A 20277-nucleotide genomic window follows, 5' to 3' on the forward strand; every position below is an offset into this window, starting at 1 on the left:
ATAGTGGGGAAAATTCTAGAGTCCATTATATGCAGATTTATACCAGAGCACTTGGAAAGCGATGTCAGAATCAGACAGTCAGCATGGATTTACAAAAGGGAAATTATGCTAGATAAATCCCCTGGAATTCTACGAGGGTGTATCTGGTAGAGTTGAAGAGGTCGAGCCAGTGGACGTCGTTTTGTTGGACTTTCAGAAGCCTTTTGACAAAGTCCCACATAAGAGATTAGCATGTAAAATTAAAGTGTTTGGGATTGGGTGTAGTGTATTGGGATGGATAGAAAACTGGTTGGCAGACAGGATGCAAAGAGTAGGAATAAACTGGTCTTTTTCTGAATGGCAGGCAGTGACTCGTGGGATACCGCAGAAATTGGTGCGAGGATTCCAGCTATTCACAACATATATGATGCAGAGATGCTTCAGTGTGATTTGGACAAGCTGAGTGGGTGGGCAAATGAATGGTAGATGCAGTATAATGCGAGTAAATGAGAGGTTATCCACTTAGGTAGAAAAAACAGGAAGGCAGGTTATTATGTGAATGATTTGTTTTGATTTAGATTTATTGTCATGTTTACTGAGGTACCGTGAAAAGTATTGTTCTGCGTACAGTCCAGGCAGATTGTTCCATACATGAAAAACATGCAAATAGTTATAGATTGAGAGAGGGGAATGTGCAATGAGACCTGTGTGGCCTTGTACATCAGTTGCTGAAGGTAAGCATGCAGGTGCTGCAGGCAGTGAAGAAGGCAAATGGTATGTTGGCCTTCATAGCTGGAGGACTCAAAAGTGAAGGAGCAGGGATGTCTTACTGCAATTATACAAGGCCTTGGTGATACCACACGAGGAAGGATGTTCTTGCTATAGAGGGAATGCAGAGAAGGTTTACCATACACGGGGCTGACATAGGAGAGATTGAGTCGGTAAGGATTATATTGCTGGTCTTCAGGTGAATGGGGGGGGGGGGGGGGGGGAGAGGGGGGTGGAATTACATAGAGACCTATCAAATTAGAACATAGAACATAGAACAGTACAGCACAGAACAGGCCCTTCGGCCCTCAATGTTGTGCCGAGCCATGATCACCCTACTCAACCCACGTATCCACCCTATACCCGTAACCCAACAACCCCCCCCCTTAACCTTACTTTTATTAGGACACTACGGGCAATTTAGCATGGCCAATCCACCTAACCCGCACATCTTTGGACTGTGGGAGGAAACCGGAGCACCCGGAGGAAACCCACGCACACAGGGGGAGGACGTGCAGACTCCACACAGACAGTGACCCAGCCGGGAATCGAACCTGGGACCCTGGAGCTGTGAAGCATTTATGCTAACCACCATGCTACCCTGCTGCCCTAACAGGACTGATGCAGGAAGGATGTTCCTGATGGTGGGAGTGTCCAGAACCAGGGGTCACAGTCTAAGGGTATGAGGTAAACCTTTATAGGACTGAAATTAGGAGAAATTGTGCTGTAGCTACACAAAACCCTGGTTAGACCCCTCTTAGTCCAGAGGAGATTCACAAGAATGATCCCTGGAATTAAGAGCTTGTCATATGAGGAACGGTTGAGGACTCTGGGTCTGTACTCATGGAATTTAGGAAGATGGGGGGTGGGGTCTTATTAAAACTTACAGGATACTGCGAGGCCTGGATCGTGTGGACGTGGAGGATGTTTCCACCAGTAAGAAAAACTAGAACCAGAGGGCACAATCTCAGACTAAAGGAACGATCCTTTAAAACTGAGATGAGAAGAAATTTCTTCAGCCAGAGGGTGTGAATTTGGAGAAACTACACTAAGTAGGCCTGTTTTTGCTAGAATTTGGAAGGTTAAGGGGTGATCTGATCAAAGTACTTCAGACATTAACAGGAAAGACAAGATCAAGATAAACTATTTCCACTGATTGGAGATTCTAAAACTAGGGAGCATAGTCTAAAAATTAAGGTTAGACCGTTTAGGAGAGAAGTCAGGAAGCACTTCACTAAAGGGCGGTGGAGGTTTGGAACTTCTTCCATAAACAGCAGTTGAAGCTAGAACAGTTGTTAAGTTAAAATCTGAAAAAGATAGATTTTTGTTAAGGAAAGATATACGCCAAAGGCAGGTATATGGAGTTAGGCCACAGATCAGCCATGATCCAATTGAAGCCCGAGGGGCTGAATGGCCTACTCCTGTTCCTATGATACAGGGATTTTAATTTTGTGTCTACTGTAGGGGTGTGAAACTGTGGTTTGCTAATTACCCACAAAGTACATCAGAAACCTTTCAGGCTGGTACATTCAGGTGTGAATTATTTTTTAACGGTGTGACAAGTTTTAATTACTGCTAGGAAACCCTTCTGGCACTGAAATCATTCCTCGTGTGTAGTGCCATCTAAGCCTTTTTCATTACAGATTGACTTAACAATAGCGGTACCTCGCTAGAAACCACATTAGTACTGATCAACAAATTGATCCCTGCAATCTTTCAAGGGAGTACCACCCACTTGAAGGATGTTAATGTGTTGTCATCCCTGAATCTGAAGCAGGTGTTGCTTTTATACTCCTTGACCTTCCACCGGTCTGTCTCCGTTAGAGACCCCTTATAGTAGTTAAGCCAGACCACACCACACACTGTAGAAGTACAACCACTGCCCAAAACTGCACAGTTGAAGGAATCGATCATCAAAATGCTCATTACTGGATTCAAACTCTCAGTGACCAATACAATTCCATCATGGCAGCCACGAATTTCAGTCTCCGATAAATCCGTTTCATGGGTTACTTCAAAAAACACGGTTCCTTTGCTGTGAGCAGTTCATCACAGAACGATACTGGGAATCACACCAGAAACAGTGTTTCACTTCTGGTAACCCTATTATAGAAAGGATATTATTGAAGTAGAAAGAGTGCGGAAAAGATTTTCTCGGATGCTACCAGGACTTGATGGTTTGAGTTATAAGGACGGGTTGGATAGACTGGTTTTCCCTGGGGCATAGGAACTTGCACGTGGGCAGCACGGTAGCTTAGTGGTTAGCACAAATGCTTCACAGCTCCAGGGTCCCAGGTTCGATTCCCGGCTTGGGTCACTGTCTGTGTGGAGTCTGCACGTTCTCCCCGTGTGTGCGTGGGTTTCCTCCGGGTGCTCCGGTTTCCTCCCACAGTCCAAAGATGTGCAGGTTAGGTGGATTGGCAAGGCTAAATTGCGCTTAGGGTCCAAATTGCCCTTAGTGTTAGGTGGGGTTACTGGGTTATGGGGATAGGGTGGAGGTATGGGCTTGGGTAGGGTGCTCTTTCCAAGAGCCGGTGTAGACTCGATGGGCTGAATGGCCTCCTTCTGCACTGTAAATTCTATGAAACTTAGGGGTGATCTTACAGAGATCTATAAAAGAATGAGATAAGGTAGATAGTCAACATCTTTTCCCAAAGGTAGGGGAGTCTAAAACAAGAGGGCTTAGGTTCAAGCTGAGAGATACAAAAGGGTTCAGTGGGCCAATATTGTCACACACAGGGTGGTGAGTGTCTGGAACGAGCTGCCAGAAGCAGTAGTAAAGGCGGGTACAATTTTGTCTTTTAAAAAACATTTGGAGAGTTATATGGGAAAGCTGGATATAGAGGGATATGGGCCAAATGTGGGCAATTGGGGCTAGTTTAGTGGTAAAAACTGGGTGGCATGGAAAAGTTGGGCCGAAGAGCCTGTTTTCATGCTCTATGATGCATGTATTCTCATTCCTTTAGAATCTAATTATTGCTGGAAATCTAATATTTTTAAATTTAAATGTTTTTCTAATTTTCATCACTCGGAATCCAATCTTTCTTCTCTAATTCACATTCTCTATGTGAGCTTACTATGAATTCAGTATTTTAATTGATACTTCCTGGTTCAGAGTCTCCATGGGCGGGATTCTCCCTCTCGCGGCAGAGTCCCCGCGCTGTCGGAAACGCCATCGCGTTTTACGACGGCGTCAGGGGCCCGATCCGACGACTTATTCTGGCCCGCAAAAGAGGCCAGCACGGGCGCGTCGAGAAGCGCGGGGGGGGGGGGGGGGGGGCGTGGCGCCAGACCGGCGTTATTCACACGACGCCCTGATGACGCAGCGCTGCGTTGCTTAAAATGTTCGCAAGCGCCGCAAACTCACGAGACCGGCGGGGTGGACGCCCCCTCCGCCGTGCTGCCCCAAGGAGTGTTGCCAAACCCCACACTTGACCCTCATGGGCTGCACACCTCTGAGAGCCGCCGTGGCCGGGTGCCCAGTGCTCCCATGCCATCATATAGGCGACACCTGCGCGGGATGCTGTGTACCGACTACCTCTGATGCTTTGCTGCCCCCCTAGGAGGAGACTGCCCACAACCACAGGGAGCATGCGAGAACTGGAGCAGGTTCACCTGTACTGAACCCCCTCACAGTACACGAGCAGAGGGCACTGGTGGAGGCAGGGACCAGGAGGTTGCCCCTTGCCAGATCGGAGGCGCACCAGCAAGTGAGAGTCCCCTACCTGCCTACACTCCCGCCCCCTAGCACACACCCTCACCCCAATCCCCCCCCCACACACACCCTCACCCCATTACCCCCCACTACACTTACTTACCCCAGTCCGCATGTGTAAAGATACATGCTGCATTGTGTGTTGCAGGACCTGCCGCCGATCGTCCCGGACCGTCTGGCGCTGCTCAGACCCCACAAGTGCCAGGTCCAGATGCCCTCGGGGACGGACGCCAGGGAGGGGAGGGCAGACGGCAACAATTTCATAGAATTTACAGTGCTGAAGGCGGCCATTTGGCCCATCGAGTCTGCTCCGGCTCTGTTTTGAAAGAGCACCCTACCCAAGCCCACACCTACACCCTATCCCCACAACCCAGTAACCCCACCCAACACCAAGGGCAATTTTGGACGCTAAGGGCAATTTATCATGGCCAATCCACATAACCTGCACATCTTTGGACTGTGGGAGGAAACCGGAGCACCCGGAGAAAACTCATGCACACACGGGGAGAACGTGCAGACTCCACACAGACAGTGACCGAAGCCGGGAATCGAACCTGGGACCCTGGAGCTGTGAAGCAATTGTGCTACCCACTATGCTACCGTGCTGCCCAAAGGCCTTCCTCCGTCACTGTGACACAACAGTCGGACGCACAGAGGACTGAGACCCAGGACAGTGATGAACAGAGGATTGACACCCAGGACAGCGACAGCCCCGAAATGGGGACGATGGACACGGACGCGCACGACAGTCAGGACAGTGACGCACAGAGGACGTCAAGCCAGGACACTGACACACAGATGACGGACAGTGCCCATCAGATGGGAGCGAAAGAAAGAACACTGGCCCAGTTCTCGACACAGAAACCACCAGACTCTTGGACCGATGACGACCCAGACTTGGTGTCACTGCATTCACCCACTCTCCCCCACCATCGCAGAGACTCGCATCTCGGTTGGGCACTTTAGTGATGAGGCTTCTGGGACACAGACTGGTGCGCACCACACAGCCATACCGGTACAGCAGGTGGAGCTAGGAGCAGCCGAGGGGCTGGACTACCGGAGGGCAGGCCAGCCCCAGCAACCAGCTGCCGCCCAGACGGTTCCCGCGTTCCTGGACTTTCCAGTCCCACCCATAGACCCGATGCAGTTAGAAACCCAGGGACTAGACGACGGGACGACGGCCAGCCTCCAGCAACTGCAGACGCAAGTGGAGGAGTCCATCCGCGTCCAGGAGCAGGGAGTGGTGCTGGTCATGGCTGCCACCTAGGCCGACACCGCACCGGTGGCGTCCGCGGTGAAGGCAATGGGTGCAACGGTTTCGGTTATGGGTCAGGTTATGCATGGCGAGAGGCTTCATGTGCACGCGTCATCTGTGGCCCAGGACAGGGCTGCCCTCTCACAGGCAGCCTTGTGCCAGAGCCAACTGGGCATCTCAGCCGCGCTCCGCAGTCTGGCTGAGTCTCAGCAAACCATCGCTGAGAGCATCGACAGCATTGCCCAGGCGATGGCTCAGTCTCAACAGGTCATCTCTGAGAGCATTGGCGGCCTCGCCCAGATGCTGGATGGCATCGCACAAGCACAGGGAGGTGGCGCATTCCCAGACAGGAATGGCCCACTACCGGAGCTCCATTGATGCTAACATTCAGACCCTGGTCGATACTGCAGCGGGCTTGAGGACTGGCAGCGCCAGGTGTCAGGGGTGCCTCGGGGCCTGTCTCCGCTCGCACCCCCATCCCATAGAGAGGCCTGGGGGGCACCGGGCACCCCGAGGGAGGAGGAGGTTCTGGGGCCCGTCCCAGTGACTCCTGCAAGGGAGGTCCCGGAACACCGCGGATCCTCAGACCCCACCCTCCCGCCCCCGTCCCATCCCTGGGGCATCTGGTGGTGGGCAGTGGGCAGAACAAGGTGGCACCAAGCCATCCAGCACGCCCACGGAGCAGCCTGGTCCATCCAGGCTGGGCTGCCCCAGGAAAAGCACGCCAACGGGGAGCCAAGTTGCAGGGCCGAAGTCTCAGCAGTCCGCCTCCACTCCTGCTGTCCCGTCTGGCGAAACACCTGGACGTTGTGGTAGGGCCCGTAAGGCCAAGAAGTTTAACACCTAGTAAGTTGGCACGGGTGCAGGGCACAGTATAGTTATAGTGGCTAGGGCACTTGTTACAATTGAATTCACTGTTACACCAATGCAAGATGCCTCTGTCTTATGTTATGTGGCTGCGGGGTTGTGATTGGCACTGTGTCCGAAGTTCGGTGGAACGGTGAACCTAGGTGAGTGTAAAGATTCCCCCCGCCGTACTCGGCACCCCTCCGCCAGCTGCCCAACATGTCCATTGGAATGTCCATTACGCATACAGGAACCACCCATGTGGAGGGTGTAGCTGTGGCCATGAGTCAGACATTGGCTAACGATTTGGAGCTCACAGCTCATCGCAGGGAGGGTTGGCATCATCCTTCATGGCATTGAACACACCCGCTTCCACAGGTAATCGTGTGAGACCAGCCCGTTGTACCACAGTTGGAGGGTGCTGTGCATGTGGTGGTGTGGCAGGTAAGGTCGTCGGGTGGTGTGGGAGGTGAGGGTGCTGAGGTGGGGCGGTACGGTGGTGCCAATGTCCCTGCTCAGAGAGCACCTACCCCCCTAGTTGGTGAAACGTGCGGCTATTAATGCCTCGCATGCGCGCTGACCAAGCCGGTGGCGTGCAACCTCCCATCCATAACCCGCCCCCATGTCACGTTTGTTGCCCCCCTCATCCCCATCCTCCTCATCTGGAGAGGCGTCCCCTCCCGCGGCCTCCCCCTCCGCCCTCTCCTCCTCCAGCACATTGCCCCTCTGCTGGGCAATATTGTGGAGGACGCAGCAGACAACAACGATGTGGCCGACCCTCTCCGAATGGTACTGGAGGGCTCCTCCAGAGCGGTCCAGGCACCTGAAGCGCATCTTCAACAGGCCAAAGCACCTCTCGATCACACCGCTGGTTGCTGCATAGCGGGGCTCCACGTCGGTCTGTGGCCTCCGTATAGCCATCATCAGCCCATGACCGTAACGGGTAACCCTTGGCACCCAGCAATCAGCCCCGCCGGGGGGGGGGGGGGGGGGGAGGGGGGAGGGGGGGGGGGGGGGGGTAACCCCCGCACATGGCGGGGATGAACAATTGTGCTATGATAAATGCATCATGTACACTGCCCGGGTACTGTGCGCAGATCTGCATTATTTTCATGCAGTGGTCACACACCATCTGAATATTCATGGAGTAGGACCCCTTCCTGTTCATGAAGACATCCCTGTTCTCCGCTGGAGGCCGCATGGCGACGTTCACCCCATCGATTGCCCCCTGTACCATAAGTATCGCAGTCACGGCAACGGATCCCGCTGCCCAGGCATTCTGGTGGGCAGAATGGTCCACTGGGTATTGAATGTTGCGGTACGCGATGTTGTACAGGGCGTCAGTCACTGCACGGATGCACCTGTGCACCGATGGCTGGAAGATGCTGGAGAAGTCTCCACTCGGTGACTGGAACGACCCTGTCGCATAGAAGTTAAGGGCACCGTTACCGTGACGGCCACCGGGAGTGCATGTCCTCCGCCAGTCCCACACGGTGTGCCATAAGGTGGCACATATGTGCGACCATTTCCCGACTCATTCTGAGTCCCCTCCTGCATGCCCTGTCCAGCAGGTCCTCGAAGGACATGCGGCGCCGGTAGACACATGGCCTCATGGGGCGCCTCTGGCGCCTTGGCCCCACGAACACCTGCTCCCCCTGCTCCTCATCCACATTGGTGTTGTCATCCTGAGCGTCCCCCTCGTTGTCCTGCTCGACGTCTGCCTTGGCCTCCTCCTGCGGCGGTCGGGCAAGCGGCCCTGCAGCCTCAGCAGGTCTCACGTGGCCTACTGAAGCCCGTCCTTCTGCTGCAGCCCGACCCTCTGCTGCTGCTGCCACAGCCGCTCTGAGCTGCATGCGCTGACGCTGCCACAGGGTCACATGCAGGGCAGCGGCTCCCGCCACGCCAGCCAACATCACTGGCTGGTGCCCGAACATTTTGATCTGCAGGGGATGGGGGTATACAACCTGTTTAAGGATAGTGCATGGTCCCCTCTACAGCCAGGTGCCCTGGGATGCATGTCTGCCCCGGCTTGCTGAATGCGCCACAGCCACGCATCACCACGCACGACAGACCCCTGGCCCACCCTCTGTCCTCCACCCAGTACTGCCCGTCCCTCGTGATAGTGCCATCATTGGATGGCTAGGCCCTCACTGGGGGATGCCAGAGTGCGGACCCACCCCTTGCCCTCGATGGATGCCGGCTGTTGGGAGGTCTGCCCCTGGGGGGGGGGGGTGCCCCACCCACGGGCAAGGCCTGGGACAATGCGGGCAGACAGCTCCCAGGGTCGATGCCCATTAGCCTGGCCACCGTTCTGGCGGCAGTGGGTCTGGCATTGCCCTTCACTGGCATGGCGGCTGGCATGTCATCCACACGTCCCCGTCCCCTGAACATAGCAGCCCCCCCCCCCAGCATAGAGGCCCAGTCCCCCCACAACAGGGGGCAGCACGGTAGCATGGTGGTTAGCATAAATGCTTCACAGCTCCAGGGTCCCAGGTTCGATTCCCGGCTGGGTCACTGTCTGTGTGGAGTCTGCACGTCCTCCCCGTGTGTGCGTGGGTTTCCTCCGGGTGCTCCGGTTTCCTCCCACAGTCCAAAGATGTGCGGGTTAGGTGGATTGGCTATGCTAAATTGCCCGTAGTGTCCTAAAAAAAAAGTAAGGTTAAGGTGGGGTTGTTGGGTTACGGGTATAGGGTGGATACGTGGGTTTGAGTAGGGTGATCATTGCTCGGCACAACATCGAGGGCCGATGGGCCTGTTCTGTGCTGTACTGTTCTATGTTCTATGTTCTAACATGGAGGACCCGCCCAACCCCCCCCGAACATGGAGGGCCCCCCCCCCAGACGCAGCCCCGTCTGTGTCTGTCCCGAGAGTGTCACGAGCGCAATACGCCGGCCACTCACCACCTCTCCTGTACCGTCAGTCAGCACGACTGGCTGATGATTTTTATTTGCAGGTGTGAACGGCGCCAGCATGACCTGGGATCACGCCGTCGGGACTTCCGCCCATCCGGGCCGCAGAATCAACGGGACACCGGAGAATCGCGGGACTTGCCCCCTCGGCTGATTCTTCGGGCAGCGCGGCACCTGTTCACAATTAGGCCGTTCACACCAGGTGGGAAAATGGCAGGATGGCGGCGGACTGGCACCGCGTGAAAAATCGGCGCAATCAAAGATTCTCTGGCGTGGGGTCGGAGAATCCTGCCCCATAGAGGGGTTTCACAGGTCGGCACAACATCGACGGCCGAAGGGCCTGTACTGCGCTGTAATGTTCTATGTTCTATATCTGGGTGAGGATTCTTCAATCTGAATGAGTAGTCATGTTGTCTTGCTTGCACAAGCTATAGATCCCCTTTCGAGGGCACAGTTCTGAATTAACTCCAGGAATCTGAGATTACTGCTCAAAATCCTGCGAAAGTTCTGTAGGTAGCAGTATGCTCAATGATGGGTGAGTGCCATTCCTTCACCGTTGACTCCAAAATCCTGGCAAACAAACTGAATTGGGGAGTATTAGCCAACTAATAATCGCCTTGAAAGAAGAACTAACTATATGGTATAGAAATTTTGATCTTGAGTCCTAGATTCCAAGGAGTAATCTAATTGAATACATGATGTGATATACTGGAGTACTCTATACAGTAAAATCTCCGAGTCAAATTCCAGGGGAATACCACCAAACTCGCGTTTAGCAGAGTTTTGTAATAGCCAATGAGAACCCGTTCCTACATGAATACATCTCTATAATCCCACAAATGCAGTCTGTCAAATACAGTAGATTCATGTACTGAATGAAAACATAGGGCAGCACGGTAGCATAGTGGTTAGCACAATTGCTTCACAGCTCCAGGGTCCCGGGTTCGATTCCCGGCTTGGGCACTGTCTGTGCGGAGTTTGCATGTTCTCCCCGTGTGTGCGTGGGTTTCCTCCGGGTGCTCCTGTTTCCTCTCATAGTCCAAAGATGTGCAGGTTCGGTGGATTGGCCATGATAAATTGCCCTTAGTGTCCAAAATTGTCCTTAATGTTGGGTGGGGTTAACTAGGTTATGGGGATAGGGTGGAGGTGTGGGCTTGGGTAGGGTGCTCTTTCAAAGAGCTGGTGCAGACTTGATGGGCTGAATGGCCTCCTTCTGCACTGTAAATTCTATGAAATAGTAAAGCAGAAAAATTCCGTCATCTTTTTTGAAATAGCATGCTGTTTTCGAATGTGCACAATACAGTCTGCCATGTCGTCACTGCTGTCAAACATGTTTTTGGTGATTTTGTGCTGCAGTGCAAAATCCCTGAGCATCTCTGCAGCTTTGTGGCACCGGCTTGGGCTTCCTTTAACCATGTTAGCAGAGCTCCTTCAATGTTGGGATAGGAAGCAAATCTCATTCTCTTCCCTGCTGGAGCGAATGTTTGTTTGTCGGAACTGTTCAAAGATACTCGCTTTATCTTTCATAATTGTACAAACTTGATGGCAGAATCTCTCTCTCCTTTGTGATATCCACTTTCTGTTTAATGCCATGGCTTTCCACTTGCTGTGTCAACTTCACCTCTCTAATCAACTACACTTTTAACTTTCCCACAGGTTTATCCATATTTGCAAGTTTTGCATGTCCTTTCACAGGAAACTCAATGTCAAATTATGGCTTTCCTAGTACTCTATGATTTTGTGCTGTTGTGAGGCCTAATGTTGCTCTGGCCAATGCAGTCAGATAACAAGTTTAGACAACTTTGGCTTATCACGGGTATCTGTCCATGGGATTTGCTATTCCGTTGGCAACTTTGACTTAATCGGAATTTCGTGTCATCCCAGGTCGATGACTCATGATTTCACTGTAATGTTGATAAATTGGAGCTCAGACCATGTTCTTCATTGTGGAATTTTTACTTTTCAGGTTCTTTTGAAGACCACAGCAGGTGACATTGACATAGAGTTATGGTCCAAAGAGGCACCAAAAGCATGCAGAAACTTTATCCAACTCTGCTTGGAAGGTATTTTTCAAAAATTCCAACATAAATCAATATGTGAAGTCTTTATCCCTCTATTTGATAAAGGGTTGTTTCAGTTACATTCTTGAGGATGTGTTTGATAGTGAAATCAGGATATTACAAATCAGGTGCTATATTTTGCAATCCTGATGTATTTTACCGGTAATATTGTCATGTGAGAGTGCCTTTAAGAAATGGGTCGAAAGAGAAAATGCTGGAAAATCTCAGCAGGTCTGGCAGCATCTGTAGGGAGAGAAAAGAGCTAACGTTTCGAGTCTTTGTCAAAGCTAACAGACCGAGAAAGTGGGAAATATTTATACTGTGGAGTGAGAATGAAAGATGAGTCATAGCCAGAGAAACTCAGGGAAACTGGATGCTAATGGCAGTCCCAGAGAGAACAAAAGATGTCAAAGGTCAAACAGCAGGGAGACTAACATCAGAGGATGAACTGTAGATGTGGGGGGAGGGGAAGGGGAAGCAAAGAGGAGAAAGGTGAAGGAAAGCTGGATAAGATTGGGGAGGTGGGGGGGGGGGAGAATTAAATATATATTAAGAAAAGAAGAAATGGTAAAAGACAGTAAAAATGAAATGGGATGAAAACAAATGGGTCGAGCTAGGATAGAGCTGATCATCTGAAGTTGTTGAATTCGATGTTCAGGCCGGAAGGGCATGGGAGCAGGGTCTTTTGTTAAAATGGCAAGCAACAGGGTCAGGGTCCTGAATGCGCACAGACCGAAGGTGCTCAGCAAAGCGATAACCCAGTCTGCGTTTGGTCACTCCGATATAGAGGAGACTACTTTGGAGCAGCGAATGCAATAGACCAAATAGGAAGAGATGCAAGTGAAACGCTGCTTAACCTGGAATGAATGTTTTAGGTCTAGGATGTTAAACATGGAATAGGTAACGGGGCAGGTGTTACACCTTCTGCGATTGCAGGGGCAGGTGCCATGGGTGATGGGAGAGATACTGGGTATGGTGGAGGAGTGGACCTGAACGGTCTCTGCGGAATGCTGACAGAAGGAGTGGACGGAAGACATGTTTGGTGGTGGCATCAAGCTGGAGTTGGCGAAAATGGTGGAGGATTATGCTTTGCATACAGAGGCTGGTGGGATGAAATGTGAGAACAAGGGGGACTCTATCCTTGTTCTGGGAGGGAGTGGAGGGGGCGAGGGTAATGGCGCGGGAGACCTTCCTGTTGCTTGCCATTTTAACAAAACCCCCTGCTCCCATGCCCACATGTCTGTTCTTGGCCTGCTGCAATGTTTCAGTGAAGCTCAACGCAAACTGGAGGAACAACTCGTCTTCCGGTTAGGCACGCTACAGCCTTTCGAGTTCAACAACTTCAGATGATCAGCTCTATCCCACCTCGACCCATTTGTTTTCATCCCATTTCATTTTAACTGTCTTTTACCATTTCTTCCTTTCTTAATATATATTTAATTCCCCCCCCCCCCCCCCAATCTTATCCACCTTTCCTTCACCTTTCTCCTCTTTGCTTCCCCCTTCCCCTCCCCCACATCCAAAGTTCATCCTCTGATGTTAGTCTCCCTGCTGTTTTACCTTTCACATCTTTTGTTCTCTCTGGGGACTGCCATTAGCACTCTTTCCCCTTGGTTTCTGTGGCCATTAGCACCCTGGTTTCCCTGGGTTTCTGTGGCTACGACTCATCTCTCATTCTCACTCTATAATATAAATATTTCCCACTTTCTCTGTCTGTTAGCTTTGACAAAGAGTCATCGGACTCGAAACGTTAGCTCTTTTCTCTCCCTATAGATGCGGCCAGACCTGCTGAGAATTTCCAGCATTTTCTCTTTCGTTTCAGATTCCAGCATCTGCAGTAATTTGCTTTTATTTAAGAAATGGGTGTTTTTTATAGAATAACTGTAGTGGGTGTGACTTTAAGAAATGGGTGTTTATTACTGCAGTGGTGGAGCTGGGCTGTCTGTCAGCTTTTAGTTTCACTTTGAGAAAAGCTTGGGTGTGTCTGTTTTTTTGGTTTTGTTTCAGTGTTGGAGTTGCAGTCAGCCACAGAAGGTGTAATGTTGTTCTCTCTGCCTTGTAAAGACTATATCTTGATCATTTAGTGAATTCAGAGTGATGACTGTTCTCAGTAGTGAATTTAAACCTGATGTAGTTCTGTTAAAAGGTTTTTTTTATGTCTTATGGATGTTAAATGGAAAGTTTAAGGATTACTTAGTGTTGTATTCTTTGGGATTGTATTTGAATTGATGGTTGGTAAGATGTTCACTGTATGTTTTTAAAAAGGTTAACTTGAGTTCATAGAAGAAACATTGTTTTGCTTTAAAAAATAATTTTCGATTTCTGCTGTACCACACCTGTGGAGTGTGCCTTGTGCTCCCCATACCGCAATCTAGTGAAAGTTGTGGGTCAGGTGAACTCCATGATACACTTTAGGGTTCACTAAACCCTGGCCCATAACAATATCAATTCTTATGCCTGTTGATTCATCAGATGAATCCCCATAACATTTATTGAAACAGTTTCTGATAATATGAATGTAGTATGGCTTTGCAGCTGCAAAAGGATGTGTGCCTTCAAACATAATTTTTGTAGCCACCTGGCACTGTCAGAGTAGTACTGTACTGAATGAGGCTATTTAGTCCATCAAATCTGTGCCGGCTCTTTCAATGAACAATTCAGTTAGTCCCACTCTCCTGCTCATGCCCATTTATTTTCTCCTTCAAGTATTTTTTTTCCTTCATGATCGAGAAGGTAACCTAGTAGTAATGTCACTGACTAGTAATTCAGAGACCCGGGTAACATTTTGGGGACGTGGGTTCAAATCTCACCACAGCAGCTGGTAGAATTAATAAATCTGGAATTTAAAGCTAGTCTCAGAATTTATGGGTATGACAATTGTCATTGATTGTTGTAAAGACCCATCTGGTTCACTAATGACCTTTAGGGAAGGATATCTACCATCCTTACCTGGTTTGGCTTACATTTGACTCCAGACTCACAGCAGTGTGGTTGACTTTTAACTGGGAAAAACAGCCATTCACCACAAGTCTTTGTTTTCTTTCTCTTAACCAATCTTGTACCCTTGTTGCTTCTGCCCCTTTTATCTCATGAGCATCAATTTTGTTAACCAGCCTAACATGTGGTACTTTATTAAAGATCTTTTGAAAATTTATATGGAACACAGTTCTACCCTTACATCCCCAAGCAATTTAGGATCCATTCTATCTGGGCTCAGTTTTGTATCCATTTTAAGTGCTGTCAAACGTTTTGGAGGTTCCTATTCATCTATTCTTATCTCGTCCAGTATCCCAGCAACCTCCTTTGTCAAAGTCCTCTTCCTAAGAAAATACCGATGCAAAGTATTCATTTTATATTTCAGCTGTGCCTTCAAATCCACCAGTAGGGCAAGGTAGCACAGCGGTTGGCATTGTTGCTTCACAGTGCCAGGGTCCTGGGTTCGATTCCTGCTTTGGTCACTGTCTGTACGGAGTCTGCACGTTCTCCCCGTGTCTGTGTGGGTTTCCTCCGGGTACTCCGGTTTCCTCTAACAAGTCCTGAAACATAAATTGTACATTCTGAATTCTCCCTCTGTACCCTAACAGGCGTCGGAGTGTGGTGACTAGGGGATTTTCACAGTAACTTCATTGCAGTGTTAATATAAGCCTACTTGTGACAATAATAAAAATTATTATTAAGTTGGTCCCTGATAGGCCACACCACTCCTGCCAAACCTATACTGTTAATTTGCTGTTGGAAGATCTTTTGGGTTCCTTTTCATGTCACCTGCCAAGCTATTCTCATGCTGTCAGTTTGCCCCTTTTACTTTCTTTTGCACTTCTCCACTGTACTTTTTATATCCAGACTGATTCTCCCTTGTGTTATCTAGACAGGGCAATCAGACAAAAGTTTATGACACTAATCAATCAATGAGCAAAGGTATATAGGGAGAAGTAAAAGCTTTGTATTTGGGGAAGATTCTGTATTGAAGAACGTTTCAGAGTTGGGATGGGGTGACATCATAGATTTAGAGAGAGATTTTGGAGAAGGTGGAAGGGAAAGGATAATATTTCAATTGTTGATAAAACAACTTGCAAGGGCTTCAGCAGTGAGTAGTGTAAAGTAGGGCTGGAAGCAGGTGATATCATGAAAGTAGAAGCAAGTGATATTTGTGATGGAGTAGGTATAGGTAACTATAACAATAACTTATATTCATATAACACCTTTAACATATTAAAACATCCAAAGACACTTTGCAGAAGTTATCTAAAGTGCCATTAGGGCAGATGGCCAAAAGCTTGACCCTTGGCAGAATTAGATGAGCGCAGCTATCTTGAAGGTTTGTGAGTTTGGAGAAGAGTATAGAGATAGTGAGCAGCAAGGCTATGAAAGGATTTGAAAACAAAGATGAGAACTTTATAATCAAGGTGTTGCTTGACCAGAAGCCAATGTAAGTCGAGGGGAACGGGACATTGTGTGGGTTAGAAACTTGACACCAAATTTCCTGATGGTAGAATGTAAGAGGCTGACTTTGAATGCATTGAATTATTCAAATCTAGTAGTAACAAGGCAATCAATGAGGGTTTAAGCAGCTAATGAGCTGAGGCAGGGATGAAGTCAGGTACTGTTACGGAGGTGGAAATAGGCGGTTCTGTGGTCAGTATCTCATCATCAGGTCAGATATGACACCAAGTTTGCAAATGGTCTGGTGTTATAGTTGCCAGGGTGAAAATCGAGTCTGGAGCTAGGAGTTTGGAGCAGGGACTGGAGACATTGGGTGCAATCTAACCAAATTGGAACAGAGTCCCGTGACAAGTGCGTTTAGTTGGGTGTTTCCCAATGCTCGCAGCACAGCGCCGAGAAACACCACGCTATCTACCGGGACTCTGATTTAATACGCCCTCCGCGGGGAAGGCCTCGCTGAGGACGCACTTAGTCCCATTTCCTGCACTGAGGAGCTCTGCTCGCCAGAACTTCTCAGTGCAGGAAGAGATCGGGAAGCTATTTTTAAATGTCCCAACTCACTTATAAGGGGGTTCTCAGGGGCCCCATGAACCCCACCTCTCAAGCACAGGGCACCCCTGGCCCGGTCCCTGCCATGGGAAAAATGCCAGTTTGGTATTGCCAACCTGGCAGTACCCTTCTAAGGTGGCACCTTGGCAGTACCAGGCTGGCTGTGCCAGGGTGCCCAGCTGGCACCAGCACTGCCAGGATGGCACCCAGTCCAGAGGGCAAGCACCTGGGGACCTCTGATCCCACAGGAGACCTCCACAAGTGCCGTTCCATCTGACCTCTGTTTGTGGGGACCAGCACCCGATGTCTCCGAGGCAAAGATGTTAGATCCCTATGCCTCGGGTCGATTAGGGGAGTGCATATTAGAGTGAGACTAGCTGTCTTCCTCTAGTATGCATATTTGCAAAATAGTTATGGGCGGGGTTCAGATCACAATGTCTCGTGAGGTTGAGTTAAATTTCACGAGGCCGACGAGCCAGGTAAATCTCGGAAGAGGGATCTCCTGGCATCTACTGGCTGCATTGTTCCACCTTTCGAGTGCAACGCGGGCAATAGATCGCACCTGTTGGCTTCAATCTTCCTGATATTTAATCGCCGGAAATTTCTGCTGATCCAGTACTGGATATTGGATATTGGGTAGGCAGTTCGATAATTTAACAACAGAGTTGAGAGAGGTAGTGGGGCAGTAAAGCTGGATGTTGTCAACATGCATTCACTTTCGGATGATGTTTTCAAAGGATAACAAGTAAATGAGAAATAAGAGGGTGCCAAGGATAGGACGGGGAGGTGGCAGCGTAGTGGTATTGTCACTGGACTAGTAATCCAGCGATCCAGGGTAAGGCTCTGTGGTCCTGAGTTCGAATCCCATCATGCAGATGGTGAAATTTGAATTCAATAAAAATCTGGAATTTAAAGTCTAATGATGATGTTGCTCTTTTACCTGAGTACAAGACCTGAGTACGTTTCTTGTATTGGCCAAATGGCCACACAACCAGTGTGTTCAATTATCAGTTAGTTCAATTATAATTTATTGTTAGACACAGGCTTGGTGCTTTGCATAATAATCTACACGCGGCTACTTATTAAACAACTAAAATTACCTTTACTTAACTTCCAAGTGACCGGCTCTGTGCAGGTTAGACAAGGCCTTTAACTGGTCCTCACGTGTGTCGGCTGGAAGTCTTCAGGTTCGTCTCGGCTGTGGCTCGTCCTTCAGGTAGCGATCACGGGTCCTTGAACTTGGCTGGTTGATATGCTGCAGTTGGTCAGAGCAGAGGCCAGTCCCAAAAGAGGTTGAATATTGGTTGCGCAGTTCTTCTTATCCCCCGATCTTTCGCGCTCTTTTGGGCGGTCCCAGCCCGGGATCCAATGGATCGATAGGGTTTCGATCACCCTAATTGATTCTGACCAATTAGGGGCGGGTTCCTCAATGGCTTGGGCGGGTCCCAGCTGCTATTGTTTAAGGCACGTATGCACTCCCATATAAGGTAAATAGGCGCCCCCGAGTCTGCTACTGTTGCTACGTTCCGATCTGTATCCCATTGTCCTGGGGAAATCGGTGATTGGCCTTTAGCAGGAGCGAGTTTCAGTTCGGTCTGGTTTCCCTTTGCACATACACTGTGTACTGTCTGTGTCCCAACCTGACCATAATTTCCATTAACCTTTGCAGGTGGCTATTTGAGATGGCCACAATGACCATTGTGGATTGTTGTAAAAACCCGTCTGGTTCACTAATGTCTTTCAGGGAAGAAAATCTGCCAGCCTTACCCGGTCTGACCTACATGTGACTCCAGACCCACACAGCAATGTGGTTCACTCTTAACTGCCCCCCCACTGAAATGGCCTAGCAAGCCACCCAGTTCAAGGGCAATTAGGGATGGGCAACAAGTGCTGGCCCAGCCAGCGATGCCCACATCCCAAGAATGAATTTTATAAAAACCTTGGAGGTACTAGAGGTAATGGTGCAGGAGCAGGAGGGAAGGCATTGCAAGTGAAACTATAAGAATAGAATTAAATGAGTCCAGTCACACTCAGCTGAACAACAGTGGAGAGGCATTGAAGGAGGTGAAACAGGTCAACACCTGCAAAAAGATCAAGAAGGATGAGGAGGAATAGTTTACCTTTGTCACAGTCACATGAGATATAATTTGTGACTTTGATAGCTCGAGATCAACAATAAAAAAATGACCTTTCCAGCATCATCCAAATGCTGACAAGAAATACAAAAAGCAATGAACAGGGTAGTTAAACTGAACAATCTGGTTCAACCCAAGACAGTGGTTGGGGAAGGGATAGAGTTGGTGGCAAGAGATTGCAATTTACGGTAGAGACTGAAAAAAAGGCTTTCATCTTCCCATTGTTGAACTGGAGAGAATTACAACTTATCCATGGACTTAATGGATAATGGCGGAGGAACCTCAGCTTTCAGAATAATTAAACTCACCTTTTGGCACCAGAAGAGACTGTTTTTGACTTTCATCCACTCAAATCTCATCTTGTATGTTATTGTGGTGAAATAAAGACAAAAAAATACCTCCGATCCATTCTACAAAGAGAAAAACTATTTTAATGTTGTTTAATATTTTAATATTGGGAGTAGACCTGTTATTGAAGCCAAGTCATTTTTCCGATTTATTTTATTCTTTCATGGGATTTGAAGTCTCTGGCTAGACCAGCATTTATGGATCAATAACACAGGCAGCTTTATGTTACTTGTTCAAGATGCAGGTTGTGTCAAATTTTGTGATGGAAATTCCTCCTGTAAATGGAGCGGGTGATCTGTCGTATACTTTGCAGGGAAATGCAAAATGTAATGGAAACAAAACATGGAAAGAGTAGGTCATTTAATCTCTTAGCCTCACCAGTTAGTGAGATTATGGTTGATATCCAACCTATCTTCATATACCCACCTTTTGCTCCATATCCTTTTAACCCTTTGGATAACAAACATCTATCAATTTCAGATTTAAATCTAACAAGGGATCTAACATCAAAAGCCATTTACAGAAGAGAGTTCAAAACTTCTAACACGCATTGTATTTAGAAATGTTTCCTAAAATTATTCCTGAAAGGAGTGGCTCTAATTTTTAGACTGTACATCCAAGTCCTCGACTCCTCAATAAGCAGAACTAGTTTCCCTCTATTAGTTTCCCTTTCTACCTTGAAAACATGGATCAAACCTTGTAAATGCCATTGTAGACAGTCACTTCATGTCATTCTCCTTGTAAGTTAGTCCTTGGTATTTATGTGTCCTGGAAAAAATATGCTACACTCCCTCTAAGTTATCCTCTTCAAGTTGTGATAACCAGAACTGCTCACAGTACTGCTGTCTCACAGCTCCAGGGGTCTGGGTTCAATTCCAGCCTTGGGTGACTGTGGAGTTTGCACCTTCTCCCTGTGTCTGCATGGGTTTCCTCCCACTGCCCAAAAGATGTGCAGGTTAAGTGGATTGGCTATGCTAAATTGCCTGCTAGTGTCCAAACGGTTAGGTGGGGTTACTGGGATATGGGGATAGGGTGGGAGTGTGGGTCTAGGTAGCGTGCTCTTTTAGTGGGTCAGTGCAGACCTGATGGACAGAATGGCCTACTTCTGCACTGTAGTGATTTTGAATTCTGTTCCAGATGTTATCTGAAATGAAATGAAAATGAAAATCGCTTATTGTCACGAGTAGGCTTCAAATGAAGTTACTGTGAAAAGCCCCTAGTCGCCACATTCCGGCGCCTGTCCGGGGAGGCTGGTACGGGAATCGAACCG

General features: G+C 48.8%; 1 protein-coding gene across 2 annotated transcripts in view; it reads left to right on the forward strand.

The window, feature by feature from the left end:
• The window catches only part of cwc27 (CWC27 spliceosome associated cyclophilin), a 276041-nt gene that overhangs the window by 3594 nt on the left and 252170 nt on the right, over window positions 1-20277 (forward strand). For both annotated transcript variants that reach the window (XM_038791030.1, XM_038791029.1), the window contains exon 2: window positions 11439-11535. Coding sequence is in view for 1 of the 2 variants with exons in the window: in XM_038791029.1 (XP_038646957.1) it covers window positions 11439-11535 (97 nt within the window). In the remaining variant the exon portion in view is untranslated. The remainder of the gene's footprint in view (window positions 1-11438; window positions 11536-20277) is intronic.

This window comes from Scyliorhinus canicula, chromosome 3 (genome assembly GCF_902713615.1).
Source record: "Scyliorhinus canicula chromosome 3, sScyCan1.1, whole genome shotgun sequence".
Taxonomy (NCBI): domain Eukaryota; kingdom Metazoa; phylum Chordata; class Chondrichthyes; order Carcharhiniformes; family Scyliorhinidae; genus Scyliorhinus; species Scyliorhinus canicula.